This window comes from Salmo salar, chromosome 15 (genome assembly GCF_965601325.2).
Source record: "Salmo salar chromosome 15, fSalSal1, whole genome shotgun sequence".
Classification (NCBI taxonomy): Eukaryota; Metazoa; Chordata; class Actinopteri; order Salmoniformes; family Salmonidae; genus Salmo; species Salmo salar.
In genome coordinates, this window is record NC_138305.1 from 112404040 (window position 1) to 112422500 (window position 18461).

The 18461-nt window shown below is 44.7% G+C and overlaps 1 protein-coding gene across 2 annotated transcripts in view; it reads left to right on the forward strand.

Annotated features, from left to right (window-relative positions):
• Nucleotides 1–18461, forward strand: part of plxnb3 (plexin B3) — a 256626-nt gene that overhangs the window by 169425 nt on the left and 68740 nt on the right. For both annotated transcript variants that reach the window (XM_082962290.1, XM_082962289.1), the window contains exons 13-15: nt 5142–5232; nt 9632–9804; nt 13196–13347. In XM_082962290.1, the coding sequence (XP_082818416.1) occupies nt 5142–5232; nt 9632–9804; nt 13196–13347 (416 nt within the window). The remainder of the gene's footprint in view (nt 1–5141; nt 5233–9631; nt 9805–13195; nt 13348–18461) is intronic.

Below are 18461 nucleotides of genomic sequence, written 5' to 3' on the forward strand. Positions count from 1 at the left end.
GGTATTCACAAACCCCGTAGACACACCTTCACCTGCTCTGCCCACAAGGTATTCACAAACCCCATAGACACACCTTCACCTGTTCTGCCCACAAGGTATTCACAAAACCCCATAAACACACCTTCACCTGTTCTGCCCACAAGGTATTCACAAACCCCATAGACACACCTTCACCTGTTCTGCCCACAAGGTATTCACAAACCCCGTAGACACACCTTCACCTGCTCTGCCCACAAGGTATTCACAAACCCCATAGACACACCTTCACCTGTTCTGCCCACAAGGTATTCACAAAACCCCATAGACACACCTTCACCTGTTCTGCCCACAAGGTATTCACAAACCCCATAGACACACCTTCACCTGTTCTGCCCACAAGGTATTCACAAACCCCGTAGACACACCTTCACCTGCACTGCCCACAAGGTATTCACAAACCCCATAGACACACCTTCACCTGTTCTGCCCACAAGGTATTCGCAAAACCCCATAGACACACCTTCACCTGCTCTGCCCACAAGGTATTCACAAACCCCATAGACACACCTTCACCTGTTCTGCCCACAAGGTATTCACAAAACCCCATAGACACACCTTCACCTGTTCTGCCCACAAGGTATTCACAAACCCCATAGACTCACCTTCACCTGTTCTGCCCAGAAGGTATTCACAAACCCCGTAGACACACCTTCACCTGCTCTGCCCACAAGGTATTCACAAACCTCATAGACACACCTTCACCTGTTCTGCCCACAAGGTATTCACAAAACCCCATAAACACACCTTCACCTGTTCTGCCCACAAGGTATTCACAAACCCCGTAGACACACCTTCACCTGCTCTGCCCACAAGGTATTCACAAACCCCATAGACACACCTTCACCTGTTCTGCCCACAAGGTATTCACAAAACCCCATAGACACACCTTCACCTGTTCTGCCCATAAGGTATTCACAAACCCCATAGACACACCTTCACCTGTTCTGCCCACAAGGTATTCACAAACCCCGTAGACACACCTTCACCTGCTCTGCCCACAAGGTATTCACAAACCCCATAGACACACCTTCACCTGTTCTGCCCACAAGGTATTCACAAAACCCCATAAACACACCTTCACCTGTTCTGCCCACAAGGTATTCACAAACCCCATAGACACACCTTCACCTGTTCTGCCCACAAGGTATTCACAAACCCCGTAGACACACCTTCACCTGCTCTGCCCACAAGGTATTCACAAACCCCATAGACACACCTTCACCTGTTCTGCCCACAAGGTATTCACAAAACCCCATAGACACACCTTCACCTGTTCTGCCCACAAGGTATTCACAAACCCCATAGACACACCTTCACCTGTTCTGCCCACAAGGTATTCACAAACCCCGTAGACACACCTTCACCTGTTCTGCCCACAAGGTATTCACAAACCCCATAGACACATCTTCACCTGTTCTGCCCACAAGGTATTCACAAACCCCATAAACACACTTTCACCTCTTCTACCCACAATGTATTCACAAACCCCATAGACACACCTTCACCTGCTCTGCCCACAAAGTATTCACAAACCCCATAAACACACTTTCACCTGTTCTGCCCACAAGGTATTCACAAACCCCATAGACACACCTTCACCTGTTCTGCCCACAAGGTATTCACAAACCCCGTAGACACACCTTCACCTGCTCTGCCCACAAGGTATTCACAAACCCCATAGACACATCTTCACCTGTTCTGGCCACAAGGTATTCACAAAACCCCATAAACACACCTTCACCTGTTCTGCCCACAAGGTATTCACAAACCCCATAGACACACCTTCACCTGTTCTGCCCACAAGGTATTCACAAACCCCGTAGACACACCTTCACCTGCTCTGCCCACAAGGTATTCACAAACCCCATAGACACACCTTCACCTGTTCTGCCCACAAGGTATTCACAAAACCCCATAGACACACCTTCACCTGTTCTGCCCACAAGGTATTCACAAACCCCATAGACACATCTTCACCTGTTCTGCCCACAAGGTATTCACAAACCCCATAAACACACTTTCACCTGTTCTACCCACAATGTATTCACAAACCCCATAGACCTACCTTCACCTGCTCTGCCCACAAAGTATTCACAAACCCCATAAACACACTTTCACCTGTTCTGCCCACAAGGTATTCACAAACCCCATAAACACACTTTCACCTGTTCTGCCCACAAGGTATTCACAAACCCCATAGACACACCTTCACCTGTTCTGCCCACAAGGTATTCACAAACCCCGTAGACACACCTTCACCTGCTCTGCCCACAAGGTATTCACAAACCCCATAGACACATCTTCACCTGTTCTGCCCACAAGGTATTCACAAAACCCCATAAACACACCTTCACCTGTTCTGCCCACAAGGTATTCACAAACCCCATAGACACACCTTCACCTGTTCTGCCCACAAGGTATTCACAAACCCCGTAGACACACCTTCACCTGCTCTGCCCACAAGGTATTCACAAACCCCATAGACACACCTTCACCTGTTCTGCCCACAAGGTATTCACAAAACCCCATAGACACACCTTCACCTGTTCTGCCCACAAGGTATTCACAAACCCCATAGACTCACCTTCACCTGTTCTGCCCAGAAGGTATTCACAAACCCCGTAGACACACCTTCACCTGCTCTGCCCACAAGGTATTCACAAACCTCATAGACACACCTTCACCTGTTCTGCCCACAAGGTATTCACAAAACCCCATAAACACACCTTCACCTGTTCTGCCCACAAGGTATTCACAAACCCCGTAGACACACCTTCACCTGCTCTGCCCACAAGGTATTCACAAACCCCATAGACACACCTTCACCTGTTCTGCCCACAAGGTATTCACAAAACCCCATAGACACACCTTCACCTGTTCTGCCCATAAGGTATTCACAAACCCCATAGACACACCTTCACCTGTTCTGCCCACAAGGTATTCACAAACCCCGTAGACACACCTTCACCTGCTCTGCCCACAAGGTATTCACAAACCCCATAGACACACCTTCACCTGTTCTGCCCACAAGGTATTCACAAAACCCCATAAACACACCTTCACCTGTTCTGCCCACAAGGTATTCACAAACCCCATAGACACACCTTCACCTGTTCTGCCCACAAGGTATTCACAAACCCCGTAGACACACCTTCACCTGCTCTGCCCACAAGGTATTCACAAACCCCATAGACACACCTTCACCTGTTCTGCCCACAAGGTATTCACAAAACCCCATAGACACACCTTCACCTGTTCTGCCCACAAGGTATTCACAAACCCCATAGACACACCTTCACCTGTTCTGCCCACAAGGTATTCACAAACCCCGTAGACACACCTTCACCTGTTCTGCCCACAAGGTATTCACAAACCCCATAGACACATCTTCACCTGTTCTGCCCACAAGGTATTCACAAACCCCATAAACACACTTTCACCTCTTCTACCCACAATGTATTCACAAACCCCATAGACACACCTTCACCTGCTCTGCCCACAAAGTATTCACAAACCCCATAAACACACTTTCACCTGTTCTGCCCACAAGGTATTCACAAACCCCATAGACACACCTTCACCTGTTCTGCCCACAAGGTATTCACAAACCCCGTAGACACACCTTCACCTGCTCTGCCCACAAGGTATTCACAAACCCCATAGACACATCTTCACCTGTTCTGCCCACAAGGTATTCACAAAACCCCATAAACACACCTTCACCTGTTCTGCCCACAAGGTATTCACAAACCCCATAGACACACCTTCACCTGTTCTGCCCACAAGGTATTCACAAACCCCGTAGACACACCTTCACCTGCTCTGCCCACAAGGTATTCACAAACCCCATAGACACACCTTCACCTGTTCTGCCCACAAGGTATTCACAAAACCCCATAGACACACCTTCACCTGTTCTGCCCACAAGGTATTCACAAACCCCATAGACACATCTTCACCTGTTCTGCCCACAAGGTATTCACAAACCCCATAAACACACTTTCACCTGTTCTACCCACAATGTATTCACAAACCCCATAGACCTACCTTCACCTGCTCTGCCCACAAAGTATTCACAAACCCCATAAACACACTTTCACCTGTTCTGCCCACAAGGTATTCACAAACCCCATAAACACACTTTCACCTGTTCTGCCCACAAGGTATTCACAAACCCCATAGACACACCTTCACCTGTTCTGCCCACAAGGTATTCACAAACCCCGTAGACACACCTTCACCTGCTCTGCCCACAAGGTATTCACAAACCCCATAGACACATCTTCACCTGTTCTGCCCACAAGGTATTCACAAAACCCCATAAACACACCTTCACCTGTTCTGCCCACAAGGTATTCACAAACCCCATAGACACACCTTCACCTGTTCTGCCCACAAGGTATTCACAAACCCCGTAGACACACCTTCACCTGCTCTGCCCACAAGGTATTCACAAACCCCATAGACACACCTTCACCTGTTCTGCCCACAAGGTATTCACAAACCCCGTAGACACACCTTCACCTGCTCTGCCCACAAGGTATTCACAAACCCCAAAGACACACCTTCACCTGTTCTGCCCACAAGGTATTCACAAACCCCGTAGACACACCTTCACCTGTTCTGCCCACAAGGTATTCGCAAAACCCCATGGACACACACTCACTAATACATTTCAACTAAAAAGTGTTCCAAACAAAGACATTAAGATTCATGTACACAACAAACAAAATATCTACCGGTTTCTTTATATGCACACGGTATTATTATGCCTTACTGAGGTAACAGTCTCCTCGCTTCCTCTCTCCCCTCCTCTCTTCCTTCCCCACTTCTCTCCCCTCCTCTCTTCTTCTCTCCCCTCCTCTCCTCTCTCCCCTCTTCCTTCCCCTCTCCTCTCCACTCCTCTTTCCCCTCCTCTCTTCCCTCCTCTCCTCTCATTCTCTCCTCTCTCCCATCCTCTTTCTCCACTCCCCTCCCCTCTTCCTCTCCTGTCTGATCTCCTCTCTTCCTCTCCTCTCTCCCCTCCTCTCCTCTCCCCTCCTCTCTCCCCTCCTCTCCTCTCTCCTCTCCTCTCTTCCCTCCTCTCTCCCATCCTCTTCCAGTTCCAGTACCCAGTAAAACAGTTGGAATATTCAGCTCCCATCTATCTACAGAGAGGCTCCCATCACATCGACTCTGCACCCAATCTCAGACGTAAGTCTTCTGTATTCAGTATATTCACTTCTGTCGTCCTGCTTTGCCCTGTGTTAAGGTTAGGGGTTAAGGTTAGGGTTAAGGTAGGGGTTAGGGGTTAAGGTTAGGGTTAAGGTTAGGGTTAGGGGTTAAGGTTATGGGTTAAGGTAGGGGTTAAGGTAGGGGTTAAGGTTAGGGGTTAAGATAGAGGTTAAGGTCAGGGTTAGGGGTTAAGGTTAGGGTTAAGGTTAGGGGTTAAGGTTATGGGTTAAGGTAGGGGTTAAGGTTATGGGTTAAGGTAGGGGTTAAGGTTAGGGGTTAAGGTAGAGGTTAAGGTCAGGGTTAGGGGTTAAGGTTAGGGTTAAGGTTCAGGTTAGGGGTTAAGGTTATGGGTTAATAGGGGTTAAGGTTATGGGTTAAGGTAGGGGTTATGGGTTCAGGTTAGGGGTTAAGGTTATGGGTTAATAGGGGTTAAGGTTATGGGTTAAGGTAGGGGTTATGGGTTCAGGTTAGGGGTTAAGGTAGGGATTAAGGTAGGGGTTATGGGTTCAGGTTAGGGGTTAAGGTTAGGGGTTAAGGTTAGGGGTTAAGGTAGGGGTTATGGGTTCAGGTTAGGGGTTAAGGTAGGGGTTATGGGTTCAGGTTAGGGGTTAAGGTTAGGGGTTAAGGTAGGGGTTAAGGTTATGGGTTAAGGTTATGGGTTAAGGGTAGGGGTTAAGGTAGGGATTAAGGTAGGGGTTAAGGTTATGGGTTAAGGTTAGGGGTTAAGGTTAGGGGTTAAGGTTCAGGTTAGGGGTTAAGGTTAGGGGTTAAGGTAGGGGTTATGGGTTAGGGTTAGGGGTTAAGGTTATGGGTTAGGGTTAGGGGTTAAGGTAGGGGTTAAGGTTAGGGGTTAAGGTTATGGGTTAAGGTAGGGGTTAAGGTTATGGGTTAAGGTAGGGGTTAAGGTTAGGGGTTAAGGTAGAGGTTAAGGTCAGGGTTAGGGGTTAAGGTTAGGGTTAAGGTTCAGGTTAGGGGTTAAGGTTATGGGTTAATAGGGGTTAAGGTTATGGGTTAAGGTAGGGGTTATGGGTTCAGGTTAGGGGTTAAGGTTATGGGTTAATAGGGGTTAAGGTTATGGGTTAAGGTAGGGGTTATGGGTTCAGGTTAGGGGTTAAGGTAGGGATTAAGGTAGGGGTTATGGGTTCAGGTTAGGGGTTAAGGTTAGGGGTTAAGGTAGGGGTTATGGGTTAGGGTTAGGGGTTAAGGTTATGGGTTAGGGTTAGGGGTTAAGGTAGGGGTTAAGGTTAGGGGTTAAGGTTAGGGGTTAAGGTAGGGTTTAAGGTAGGGGTTATGGTTATGGGTTAGGGTTATGGGTTAGGGTTAGGGGTTAAGGTTATGGGTTAAGGTAGGGGTTAAGGTTAGGGTTAGGGGTTAAGGTTAGGGTTAGGGGTTAAGGTAGGGGTTAAGGTAGGGGTCCGTTCAGAATGAGGAACTCTTAGAAGACAATAAAAGTGGACTTCGAAATATTAAGTCCTTGTATACTAGTGTGGATATTGGAGCATCTCACAGTGCAGCTGTATAACCAGTTGTGTTGTCCCACAGTGCAGCTGTATAACCAGTTGTGTTGTGTTGTCCCACAGTGCAGCTATATGACCAGTTGTGTTGTCCCACAGTGCAGCTGTATAACCAGTTGTGTTGTATTGTCCCACAGTGCAGCTGTATAACCAGTTGTGTTGTGTTGTCCCACAGTTCAGCTGTATAACCAGTTGTGTTGTGTTGTCCCACAGTGCAGCTATATGACCAGTTGTGTTGTCCCACAGTGCAGCTGTATAACCAGTTGTGTTGTATTGTCCCACAGTGCAGCTGTATAACCAGTTGTGTTGTGTTGTCCCACAGTGCAGCTGTATAACCAGTTGTGTTGTGTTGTCCCACAGTTCAGCTGTATAACCAGTTGTGTTGTGTTGTCCCACAGTTCAGCTGTATAACCAGTTGTGTTGTGTTGTCCCACAGTTCAGCTGTATAACCAGTTGTGTTGTGTTGTCCCACAGTGCAGCTGTATGACCAGTTGTGTTGTCCCACAGTTCAGCTGTATAACCAGTTGTGTTGTGTTGTCCCACAGTTCAGCTGTATAACCAGTTGTGTTGTGTTGTCCCACAGTGCAGCTGTATGACCAGTTGTGTTGTCCCACAGTGCAGCTATATAACCAGTTGTGTTGTCTCACAGTGCAGCTGTATGACCAGTTGTGTTGTGTTGTCCCACAGTGCAGCTGTATGACCAGTTGTGTTGTGTTGTCCCACAGTGCAGCTGTATGACCAGTTGTGTTGTGTTGTCTCACAGTTCAGCTGTATGACCAGTTGTGTTGTCCCACAGTGCAGCTGTATGACCAGTTGTGTTGTGTTGTCTCACAGTTCAGCTGTATGACCAGTTGTGTTGTCCCACAGTGCAGCTGTATGACCAGTTGTTTTGTGTTGTCTCACAGTTCAGCTGTATGACCAGTTGTGTTGTCCCACAGTGCAGCTGTATGACCAGTTGTGTTGTGTCGTCTCACAGTGCAGCTGTATAACCAGTTGTGTTGTGTTGTCCCACAGTGCAGCTGTATGACCAGTTGTGTTGTGTTGTCTTACAGTGCAGCTGTATGACCAGTTGTGTTGTGTTGTCCCACAGTGCAGCTGTATGACCAGTTGTATTGTCTCACAGTGCAGCTGTATGACCAGTTGTGTTGTGTTGTCCCACAGTGCAGCTGTATGACCAGTTGTGTTGTGTTGTCCCACAGTGCAGCTGTATAACCAGTTGTGTTGTGTTGTCCCACAGTTCAGCTGTATAACCAGTTGTGTTGTGTTGTCCCACAGTTCAGCTGTATGACCAGTTGTGTTGTGTTGTCCCACAGTGCAGCTGTATGACCAGTTGTGTTGTGTTGTCCCACAGTGCAGCTGTATAACCAGTTGTGTTGTCCCACAGTTCAGCTGTGTAACCAGTTGTGTTGTGTTGTCCCACAGTGCAGCTGTATGACCAGTTGTGTTGTTCCACAGTGCAGCTGTATGACCAGTTGTGTTGTGTTGTTCCACAGTGCAGCTGTATGACCAGTTGTGTTGTGTTGTCCCACAGTGCAGCTGTATGACCTGTTGTGTTGTGTTGTCCCACAGTGCAGCTGTATAACCAGTTGTGTTGTGTTGTCCCACAGTTCAGCTGTATAACCAGTTGTGTTGTGTTGTCCCACAGTGCAGCTGTATGACCAGTTGTGTTGTCCCACAGTGCAGCTGTATGACCAGTTGTGTTGTGTTGTCCCACAGTGCAGCTGTATGACCAGTTGTGTTGTGTTGTCCAACAGTGCAGCTGTATAAACAGTTGTGTTGTGTTGTCCCACAGTGCAGCTGTATGACCAGTTGTGTTGTGTTGTCCCACAGTGCAGCTGTATAACCAGTTGTGTTGTGTTGTCCCACAGTGCAGCTGTATGACCAGTTGTGTTGTGTTGTCCAACAGTGCAGCTGTATAACCAGTTGTGTTGTGTTGTCCCACAGTGCAGCTGTATGACCAGTTGTGTTGTCCCACAGTGCAGCTGTATGACCAGTTGTGTTGTCCCACAGTGCAGCTGTATGACCAGTTGTGTTGTGTTGTCCCACAGTGCAGCTGTATGACCAGTTGTGTTGTGTTGTCCCACAGTTCAGCTGTATAACCAGTTGTGTTGTGTTGTCCCACAGTGCAGCTGTATGACCAGTTGTGTTGTGTTGTCCCACAGTGCAGCTATATGACCAGTTGTGTTGTCCCACAGTGCAGCTATATAACCAGTTGTGTTGTGTTGTCCCACAGTGCAGCTGTATAACCAGTTGTGTTGTGTTGTCCCACAGTGCAGCTGTATGACCAGTTGTGTTGTGTTGTCCAACAGTGCAGCTGTATAACCAGTTGTGTTGTGTTGTCCCACAGTGCAGCTGTATGACCAGTTGTGTTGTCCCACAGTGCAGCTGTATGACCAGTTGTGTTGTGTTGTCCCACAGTGCAGCTGTATGACCAGTTGTGTTGTGTTGTCCCACAGTTCAGCTGTATAACCAGTTGTGTTGTGTTGTCCCACAGTGCAGCTGTATGACCAGTTGTGTTGTGTTGTCCCACAGTGCAGCTATATGACCAGTTGTGTTGTCCCACAGTGCAGCTATATAACCAGTTGTGTTGTGTTGTCCCACAGTGCAGCTGTATAACCAGTTGTGTTGTGTTGTCCCACAGTGCAGCTGTATGACCAGTTGTGTTGTGTTGTCCAACAGTGCAGCTGTATAACCAGTTGTGTTGTGTTGTCCCACAGTGCAGCTGTATGACCAGTTGTGTTGTCCCACAGTGCAGCTGTATGACCAGTTGTGTTGTGTTGTCCCACAGTGCAGCTGTATGACCAGTTGTGTTGTGTTGTCCCACAGTGCAGCTGTATGACCAGTTGTGTTGTGTTGTCCCACAGTGCAGCTGTATGACTGTTCAGTTGGCCAGTCTGACTGTAGCCAGTGCAGAGCGGTGTCGTCAGAGTACGGCTGTGTCTGGTGTGGAGGAGAGTCACCTGGCTGTGTCTTCCACCTGTCCTGTACCAGCTCACCTGGGCCCGCCGACGCCTGTCCCCCTCCTCAGATCATACAGGTAGGTTACATACATACCAGCTCACCTGGGCCCCCCGACGCCTGTCCCCCTCCACAGATCATACAGGTAGGTTACATACATACCAGCTCACCTGGGCCTGCCGACGCCTGTCCCCCTCCACAGATCATACAGGTAGGTTACATACATACCAGCTCACCTGGGCCCCCCGACGCCTGTCCCCCTCCACAGATCATACAGGTAGGTTACATACATACCAGCTCACCTGGGCCTGCCGACGCCTGTCCCCCTCCACAGATCATACAGGTAGGTTACATACATACCAGCTCACCTGGGCCCCCCGACGCCTGTCCCCCTCCACAGATCATACAGGTAGGTTACATACATACCAGCTCACCTGGGCCCGCCGACGCCTGCCCCCCTCCTCAGATCATACAGGTAGGTTACTCACCTGGGCCCGCCGACGCCTGCCCCCCTCCTCAGATCATACAGGTAGGTTACATACACACAGCAGGTTTTGCATTAGGGACTGACCCCTAGGAAATGTGGTGCTGGGCAAATGACCGGCAAGAGTTTAAATTACCGGACATTTGATAAATGTACTGGACCCATATGCATTCTAGAAATGTACTGGACCCAAATGCATTCTAGAAATGTACTGGACCCATATGCATTCTAGAAATGTACTGGACCCATATGCATTCTAGAAATGTACTGGACCCATATGCATTCTAGAAATGTACTGGACCCATATGCATTCTAGAAATGTACTGGACCCATATGCATTCTAGAAATGTACTGGACCCATATGCATTCTAGAAATGTACTGGACCCATATGCATTCTAGAAATGTACTGGACCCATATGCATTCTAGAAATGTACTGGACCCAAATGCATTCTAGAAATGTACTGGAGCCATATGCATTCTAGAAATGTACTGGAGCCATATGCATTCTAGAAATGTACTGGACCCATATGCATTCTAGAAATGTACTGGAGCCATATGCATTCTAGAAATGTACTGGACCCATATGCATTCTAGAAATGTACTGGAGCCATATGCATTCTAGAAATGTACTGGAGCCATATGCATTCTAGAAATGTACTGGACCCATATGCATTCTAGAAATGTACTGGAGCCATATGCATTCTAGAAATGTACTGGAGCCATATGCATTCTAGAAATGTACTGGACCCATATGCATTCTAGAAATGTACTGGAACCATATGCATTCTGGAAATGTACTGGACCCATATGCATTCTAGAAATGTACTGGACCCATATGCATTCTAGAAATGTACTGGACCCATATGCATTCTAGAAATGTACTGGACCCATATGCATTCTAGAAATGTACTGGACCCATATGCATTCTAGAAATGTACTGGAGCCATATGCATTCTAGAAATGTACTGGAGCCATATGCATTCTAGAAATGTACTGGACCCATATGCATTCTAGAAATGTACTGGACCCATATGCATTCTAGAAATGTACTGGACCCATATGCATTCTAGAAATGTACTGGACCCATATGCATTCTAGAAATGTACTGGACCCATATGCATTCTAGAAATGTACTGGACCCATATGCATTCTAGAAATGTACTGGACCCATATGGATTCTAGAAATGTACTGGAGCCATATGCATTCTAGAAATGTACTGCACACATACATGTATGCACTGGGTGCGTAACGATGCTCAGAATGACAGACAGGGCCGGCCCGTCCATTAGGCAGGATCACTAGGGTATGACCAGGATGTGTTAATATGACCAGGATGTGAATATAGGATGTGTTAATATGACCAGGATGTGTTAATATGACCAGGATGTGACTATAGGATGTGTTAATATGACCAGGATGTGTTAATATGACCAGGATGTGTTAATATGACCAGGATGTGACTATAGGATGTGTTAATATGACCAGGATGTGTTAATATGACCAGGATGTGACTATAGGATGTGTTAATATGACCAGGATGTGACTACAGGATGTGTTAATATGACCAGGATGTGACTATAGGATGTGTTAATATGACCAGGATGTGACTATAGGATGTGTTAATATGACCAGGATGTGTTAATATGACCAGGATGTGTTAAAATGACCAGGATGTGACTATAAGATTTGTTAATATGACCAGGATGTGACTATAGGATGTGTTAATATGATCAGGATGTGTTAATATGACCAGGATGTGACTATAGGATGTGTTAATATGACCAGGATGTGTTAATATGACCAGGATGTGACTATAGGATGTGTTAATATGACCAGGATGTGACTATAGGATGTGTTAATATGACCAGGATGTGTTAATATGACCAGGATGTGTTAATATGACCAGGATGTGACTATAGGATGTGTTAGTATGACCAGGATGGGACTATAGGATGTGTTAATATGACCAGGATGGGACTATAGGATGTGTTAATATGACCAGGATGTGACTATAGGATGTGTTAATATGACCAGGATGTGACTATAGGATGTGTTAACATGACCAGGATGTGACTATAGGATGTGTTAATATGACCAGGATGTGACTATAGGATGTGTTAATTGTTGAGGAGACCTGTGTTAATGTTCTATAGCCTAATGCCTGCTACAGTAAGTTAGCATTATCAGTGAATGTACATTATGCATTAGGTTCTGGGTACATTGGTACAATGTTTATAGACAGACCTGTTTAATATGACCAGGATGTTATCATTATTAGTGTATGTACATTATGCATTAGGTTCTGGGTACAATGTTTATAGACAGACCTGAAAGTCAGATCAGTGATTATTTTCAAAAAATAGCAGGTTAAACTATTTTGATAAAATCATTAAATGATTTGTGGGCCTGATGGTTGTGGAAGGCTTATATTTATCCTAGGTATAGGTACGTCCTGAATTCATTACATTATAGCGGACTGTTTTAAATGCAGTGTATTTGACCTTTAATTGTACTTCTTCTTTTCTTTATATATATATTTATTTAACTAGGCAAGTCAGTTCTTATTTACAATGACATCCTACCGGGGAACAGTGGGTTATAACTGCCTTGTTCAGGGAGCAGAACGACAGATTTTTACCTTGTCAGCTCTGGGATTTGATCAAGCAACCTTTTGGTTACTAGTCCAACGCTCTAACCACTAGGCTAACCTACAACAGCTTATTTAGAGAAAACATTTTTTTTAAATAGAGATATTTATCGCCCATAAGTTTGAAAAAATCGAGATAGGAGTTTTAGGCCATATTGGCCAGCCCAAGCTCCCATGCCATCCAGTGTTTTATATGCAATTTAAACCCCTCTCTGTCTCTGTCCCTATCAGATCAATTTAAACCCCTCTCTGTCCCTGTCCCTATCAGATCCATTTAAACCCCTCTCTGTCCCTATCAGATCAATTTAAACCCCTCTGTCCCCCTGTCCCTATCAGATCCAGCCAGTGAGTGGTCCGGTGGAAGGGGGTGTGCTGGTGACCATCCATGGGTCTAACCTGGGGATGCACTACCAGGACATCCAGGGAGGGGTGACCGTAGCTGGGATCAGCTGTCTGCCTCAGCCCCATGGATACCTCATCTCTACCAGGTAATAACACAGGGGGTAGGATTGTCTAACGTTTTCCTGCCGGACAGTATTTAGCAGCTCTGAACAGAGTGTCTGCAGTCCATCTTTTTTGTGTTCTCACAGCGAAGACCTTTAAGTCGTCACCCACTCAGTCTTGTTAAAATATCCAAACCAAAAGGTTGCATTTTGTAGCTCTCCAGGAACAGGGTTGGAGTTAAAACCTACAGGAGGGTATCTCTCCAGGAACAGGGTTGGAGTTAAAACCTACAGGAGGGGTATCTCTCCAGGAACAGGGTTGGAGTTAAAACCTACAGGAGGGCATCTCTCCAGGAACAGGGTTGGAGAGCCCTGGTCTAGATAGGCAATGATAGCTAGCTATCTAGCTGCGGCTATTCTGCTATTGTTGTAGAAAGCCCTAGTTGATACTAGCCAGATGACCACAGCTAGATAATTAGCTAGCAAGATGACGAAGAAACAATGTAATTCACTCTTCATAATTGCATACAGCCCATAAATAGATTTTAGTTTGCTGGCTAAATGTTAGCTAAATAGTTAGCATGATTCACTAGCTAGCTTGTGTGCTACGTTGATTCTTCCTTTAATAGTTGCGAGCTTACGCCGCGGGACTTAGAGGTAATTTGTAGTTTAGTACAGTACCCTGCGTCACCACTTCATAGCTCCAGACCACCACAAGGGGGAGTTAGAGCACTGATTATGCTTTTGGGTCCCAAGGCGTTAATGTGTCTAACTGACAATGAATGAATGGGCGACATAAATCTAAATAGAAACTGATAATTGTGTACGACCTCAGTATTACTTACTAAAAACTGTTGTCACACTAAGGTTTTTATTATTTTATTTTGTTAGGATTATTTAGCTCTTACTGTAGTAGTGTAGCCCCACTCCCGACGGGTCACGTTGTACAGCGCCTGAGTGGCCCAACGGTCTAAGACACTGTGTTGCTACAGATGCTGGTTCAATACCTGTGCTGGCCTCGACTGGGAGACCCATGTGATGACTGAAGGTTTTTGTTTTCTCTCCCTCTAAAAAAAAACCCTGAAATAAATCATTCTAAATAACAAACTGACTTTATTTACAAATGAGTAACAATGTCTCACCCTCATGTTGAAGAAGGGCCATTTTCTTCGCTCATTTTACGTTATTCGAAAACAAAATCATCTCCAAAATATTTAAGGGGCATTGCACTAATAATGGCGCTGACTAGGGAAACGTTCCCTCTGTTCTGTTCTTAGTGCCAGTCTGCACGTTCAAACTAAAACAATGTAACTAATAATGGCATCTTTATGCTTTCACTAATAAAATAATGATAAAAATACTCTTTTAACATTTCAATGTTTATTTAGTTATTGATCCATAACGAATTACTATGGGTATAAATATCACTGAATTACAGAAATATTCTCCAATCCTCTATATGTAATTATTGGCGGAGAATCACGTCATATTGTTCGATATACTGTAGGCGACATGAGTCTCACTAGTGTTGAGTAATGTGCTGTTAAAAGTGGTGTAGGTCTTATTTATGTAAGACGTGCGTGACTGGCTGCAGGGAAGTCAGGCGCAGGAGAGCAGAACTGGGTTAAAACCGGAGCAGTTTCATAAGCAAAACCAACAGCACCCAGAACAACAAAATATGGGTACAAAATAACCCGTCGCGAACCAGTCAGAAGTGCACATACACATTACAACAAACAATTCCACACACAGACATGGGGGGGGGGGGAACAGAGGGTTATATACACGACAAATAATGAGGGTAGGTGAAAACCAGGTGTGTGAGAAAACAAGACAAAACAAATGGAAAATGAAAGGTGGATTGCGATGGCTAGAAGACCGGTGACGTCGACCGCTGAACGCCGCCCGAACAAGGAGAGGAACCGACTTCGGCGGAAGTAGAATTAGAAAATTAGAAATGTTGTTCTCTTAGTTTACCCTTTATTTAACTAGGCAAGTCAGCTAAGAACAAATTCTTATTTACAAGGAGAGCCTATTCCTTCCACCCGGTCGGGGATATTGAACCCCAGGTCTCCAGCAGGACACTGGATTCTTTAGCTACAATAGCCCAGTACTGTACTTCCGACCGTCACGTTGTACAGCGCCATATTTTCCGTTCGGAAACCCAGAGGGTTTTTCCTTTTCCTTGGAAAACCACAGCTAAATGCAGCACTAACCTTTGATGATCTTCATCAGATGACACTCCTAGGACATTATGTTATACAATACATGCATGTTTTGTTCAATCACGTTCATATTTATATCAAAAAACTGCTTTTTACATTAGCATGTGATGTTCAGAACTAGCATACCCCCCCGAAAACTTCCAGTGAATTTACTAAATTACTCATGATAAACGTTGACAAAATACATAACAATTATTTTAAGAATTATAGATACAGAACTCCTTTATGCAAACGCTATGTCAGATTTTAAAATAGCTTTTCGGTGAAAGCACATTTTGCAATATTCTGAGTACATAGCTCGGCCATTACAGGCTAGCATATTTGACACCCACCAAGTTTAAGGCTCACTAAACTGGATTACCTTTGCTGTTCTTCGTCAGAATGCACTCCCAGGACTTCTACTTCAACAACAAATGTTGTTTTGGTTCCAAATAATCCATAGTTATATCCAAATACCTCCGTTTTGTTCGTGCATTCAGGTCACTATCCGAAGGGTAATGCACGAGCGCATTTCGTGACAAATCATTTAAAAATATTCCATTACTGTACTTAGAAGCATGTCAAACGCTGTTTAAAATACATTTTTATGCTATTTTTCTCATAAAATAGCGATAATATTCCAACCGGGCAAAGTTGTATTCATTCAAAGGCTGAAAGAAAAAAAATTGAGAAGTCTCGTGACCGCGCATCTCCAGTCTCACTGTCCCCAGGCTAACCACTCACAAACAGAGCTGCTGTACTTTGCCCAGAGACAGCAGACACCCCATTCCACTTTCTGGCGGCTTTAGAGAGCCAATGGAAGCCTTAGAAAGTGTCACGTTACAGCACAGATGCTGTATTTTCGATAGAGTTGCAACAGAAAGACAACAAATTGTCAGACAGGGCTCTTCCTGTATGGAATCTTCTCAGGTTTTGGCCTGCCATATGAGTTCTGTTATACTCACAGACACCATTCAAACAGTTTTAGAAACTTTAGAGTGTTTTCTATCCAAATCTACTAATTATATGCATATTCTCGTTTCTGGGCAAGAGTAGTAACCAGTTTAAATCGGGTAAATTTTTTTATCCGACCGTGAAAATACTGCCCCCTAGCCCCAACAGGTTAAAGAATTATAGATACACTTCTCCTTCATGCAACCGCTGTGTCAGATTTCAAAAAAGCTTTACGGCGAAAGCAAATTTTGCAATAATCTGAGTACAGCGTTCAGACACGAAACCAAAACCGCCATTTTGTGGAATCAACAAAACTCAGAAATAATATTATAAATATTCACTTACTTTTGATGATCTTAATCAGAATGCACTCCCAGGAATCCCAGGTCCACAATAAATGTTTGTTTTGTTCGATAAAGTACATTATTTATGTCCAAATACCTCCTTTTGTTTGCGCGTTCAGTCCACTACTCCAAATGCAGGAAGCGTGTGCAAATTCACGACGAAAAGTCAAAAAAAGTTATATTTACGTTCGTAGAAATATGTCAAACGATGTATAGCATCAATCTTTAGGACGTTTTAAACCTCTTGGGGCTAGGTGGGACGCTAGCGTGCCACCCGTGGTGCACTCCATCAACAGCAGGTGCATTTCAAGAGCGGCAAATTTGAATCCAAATAAATGTCAAAATTCAAATTTTTCAAACATACAACTATTTTACACCCTTTGAAAGATAAACATCTCCTTAATCTAACCACGTTTTACGATTTCAAAAAGGTTTTACGGCGAAAGCATAAATTTAGAGTATGTTAGGACAGTACATTTACAAGAGTTGTGTGTAATGTTTTGTCAATTCAAAGACAGGGTCACCAAAACCATAAAACCAGCTAAAATGATGCACTAACCTTTTACAATCTCCATCAGATGACACTCCTAGGACATTATGTTAGACAATGCATGCATTTTTAGTTCTATCAAGTTCATATTTATATCCAAAAACAGCGTTTTACTATGGCATTGATGTTGAGGAAATCGTTTCCCTCCAATAACCGGCAGTCAAGTCAGCGTCACAAATTAAATAATTAAAATTAGAAAACATTGGTAAAATATTATATTGTCATTTAAAGAATTATAGATTTACATCTCTTGAACGCAATCAACTTGCCAGATTTAAAAATAACCTTACTGGGAAATCACACTTTGCAATAATCTGAGCACTGCGCCCAGAAAAATACGCGTTGCGATACAGACTAGACGTCATGTTGGGGAGATCTAAAATCGAAAATACTATGTAAATAATCCATTACCTTTGATTCTCTTCATCAGATGTCACTTCCAGGTATCACAGGTCCATAACGAATGTAGTTTTGTTCAAAAAAGCTCATCATTTATGTCCAAAAATCTCCGTCTTGTTAGCACATGATCTAAGCCAGCCGGACTTCTCGTCATGAACGAGGGGAAAAAATATATTTACGTTCGTTCAAACATGTCAAACGTTGTATAGCATAAATCATTAGGGCCTTTTTTAACCAGAACATGAATAATATTCAAGGTGGACGAATGCATACTCTTTTATAACGTATTGGAACGAGGGTACCCAACATGAACTCGCGCGCCAGGTGTCTAATGGGCCATCATCGTTCCATGGCTCTTGTTCGGTCAGATCTCCCTCCAGAAGACTCAAAACACTTTGTAAAGGCTGGTGACATCTAGTGGAAGCAATAGGAAGTGCCAAAATATTCCTCAGCCCCTGTGTTTTTCAATGGGATAGGTTTAAAGGTAATACAACACATCAGGTATCCACTTCCTGTCAGAAAATGTCTCAGGGTTTTGCCTGCCAAATGAGTTCTGTTATACTCACAGACACCATTCAAACAGTTTTAGAAAATTTAGGGTGTTTTCTATCCATATGTAATAAGTATATGCATATTCTAGTTACTGGGTAGGAGTGGTAACCAGATTAAATCGGGTATGTTTTTTTATCCAGCCGTGTCAATACTGCC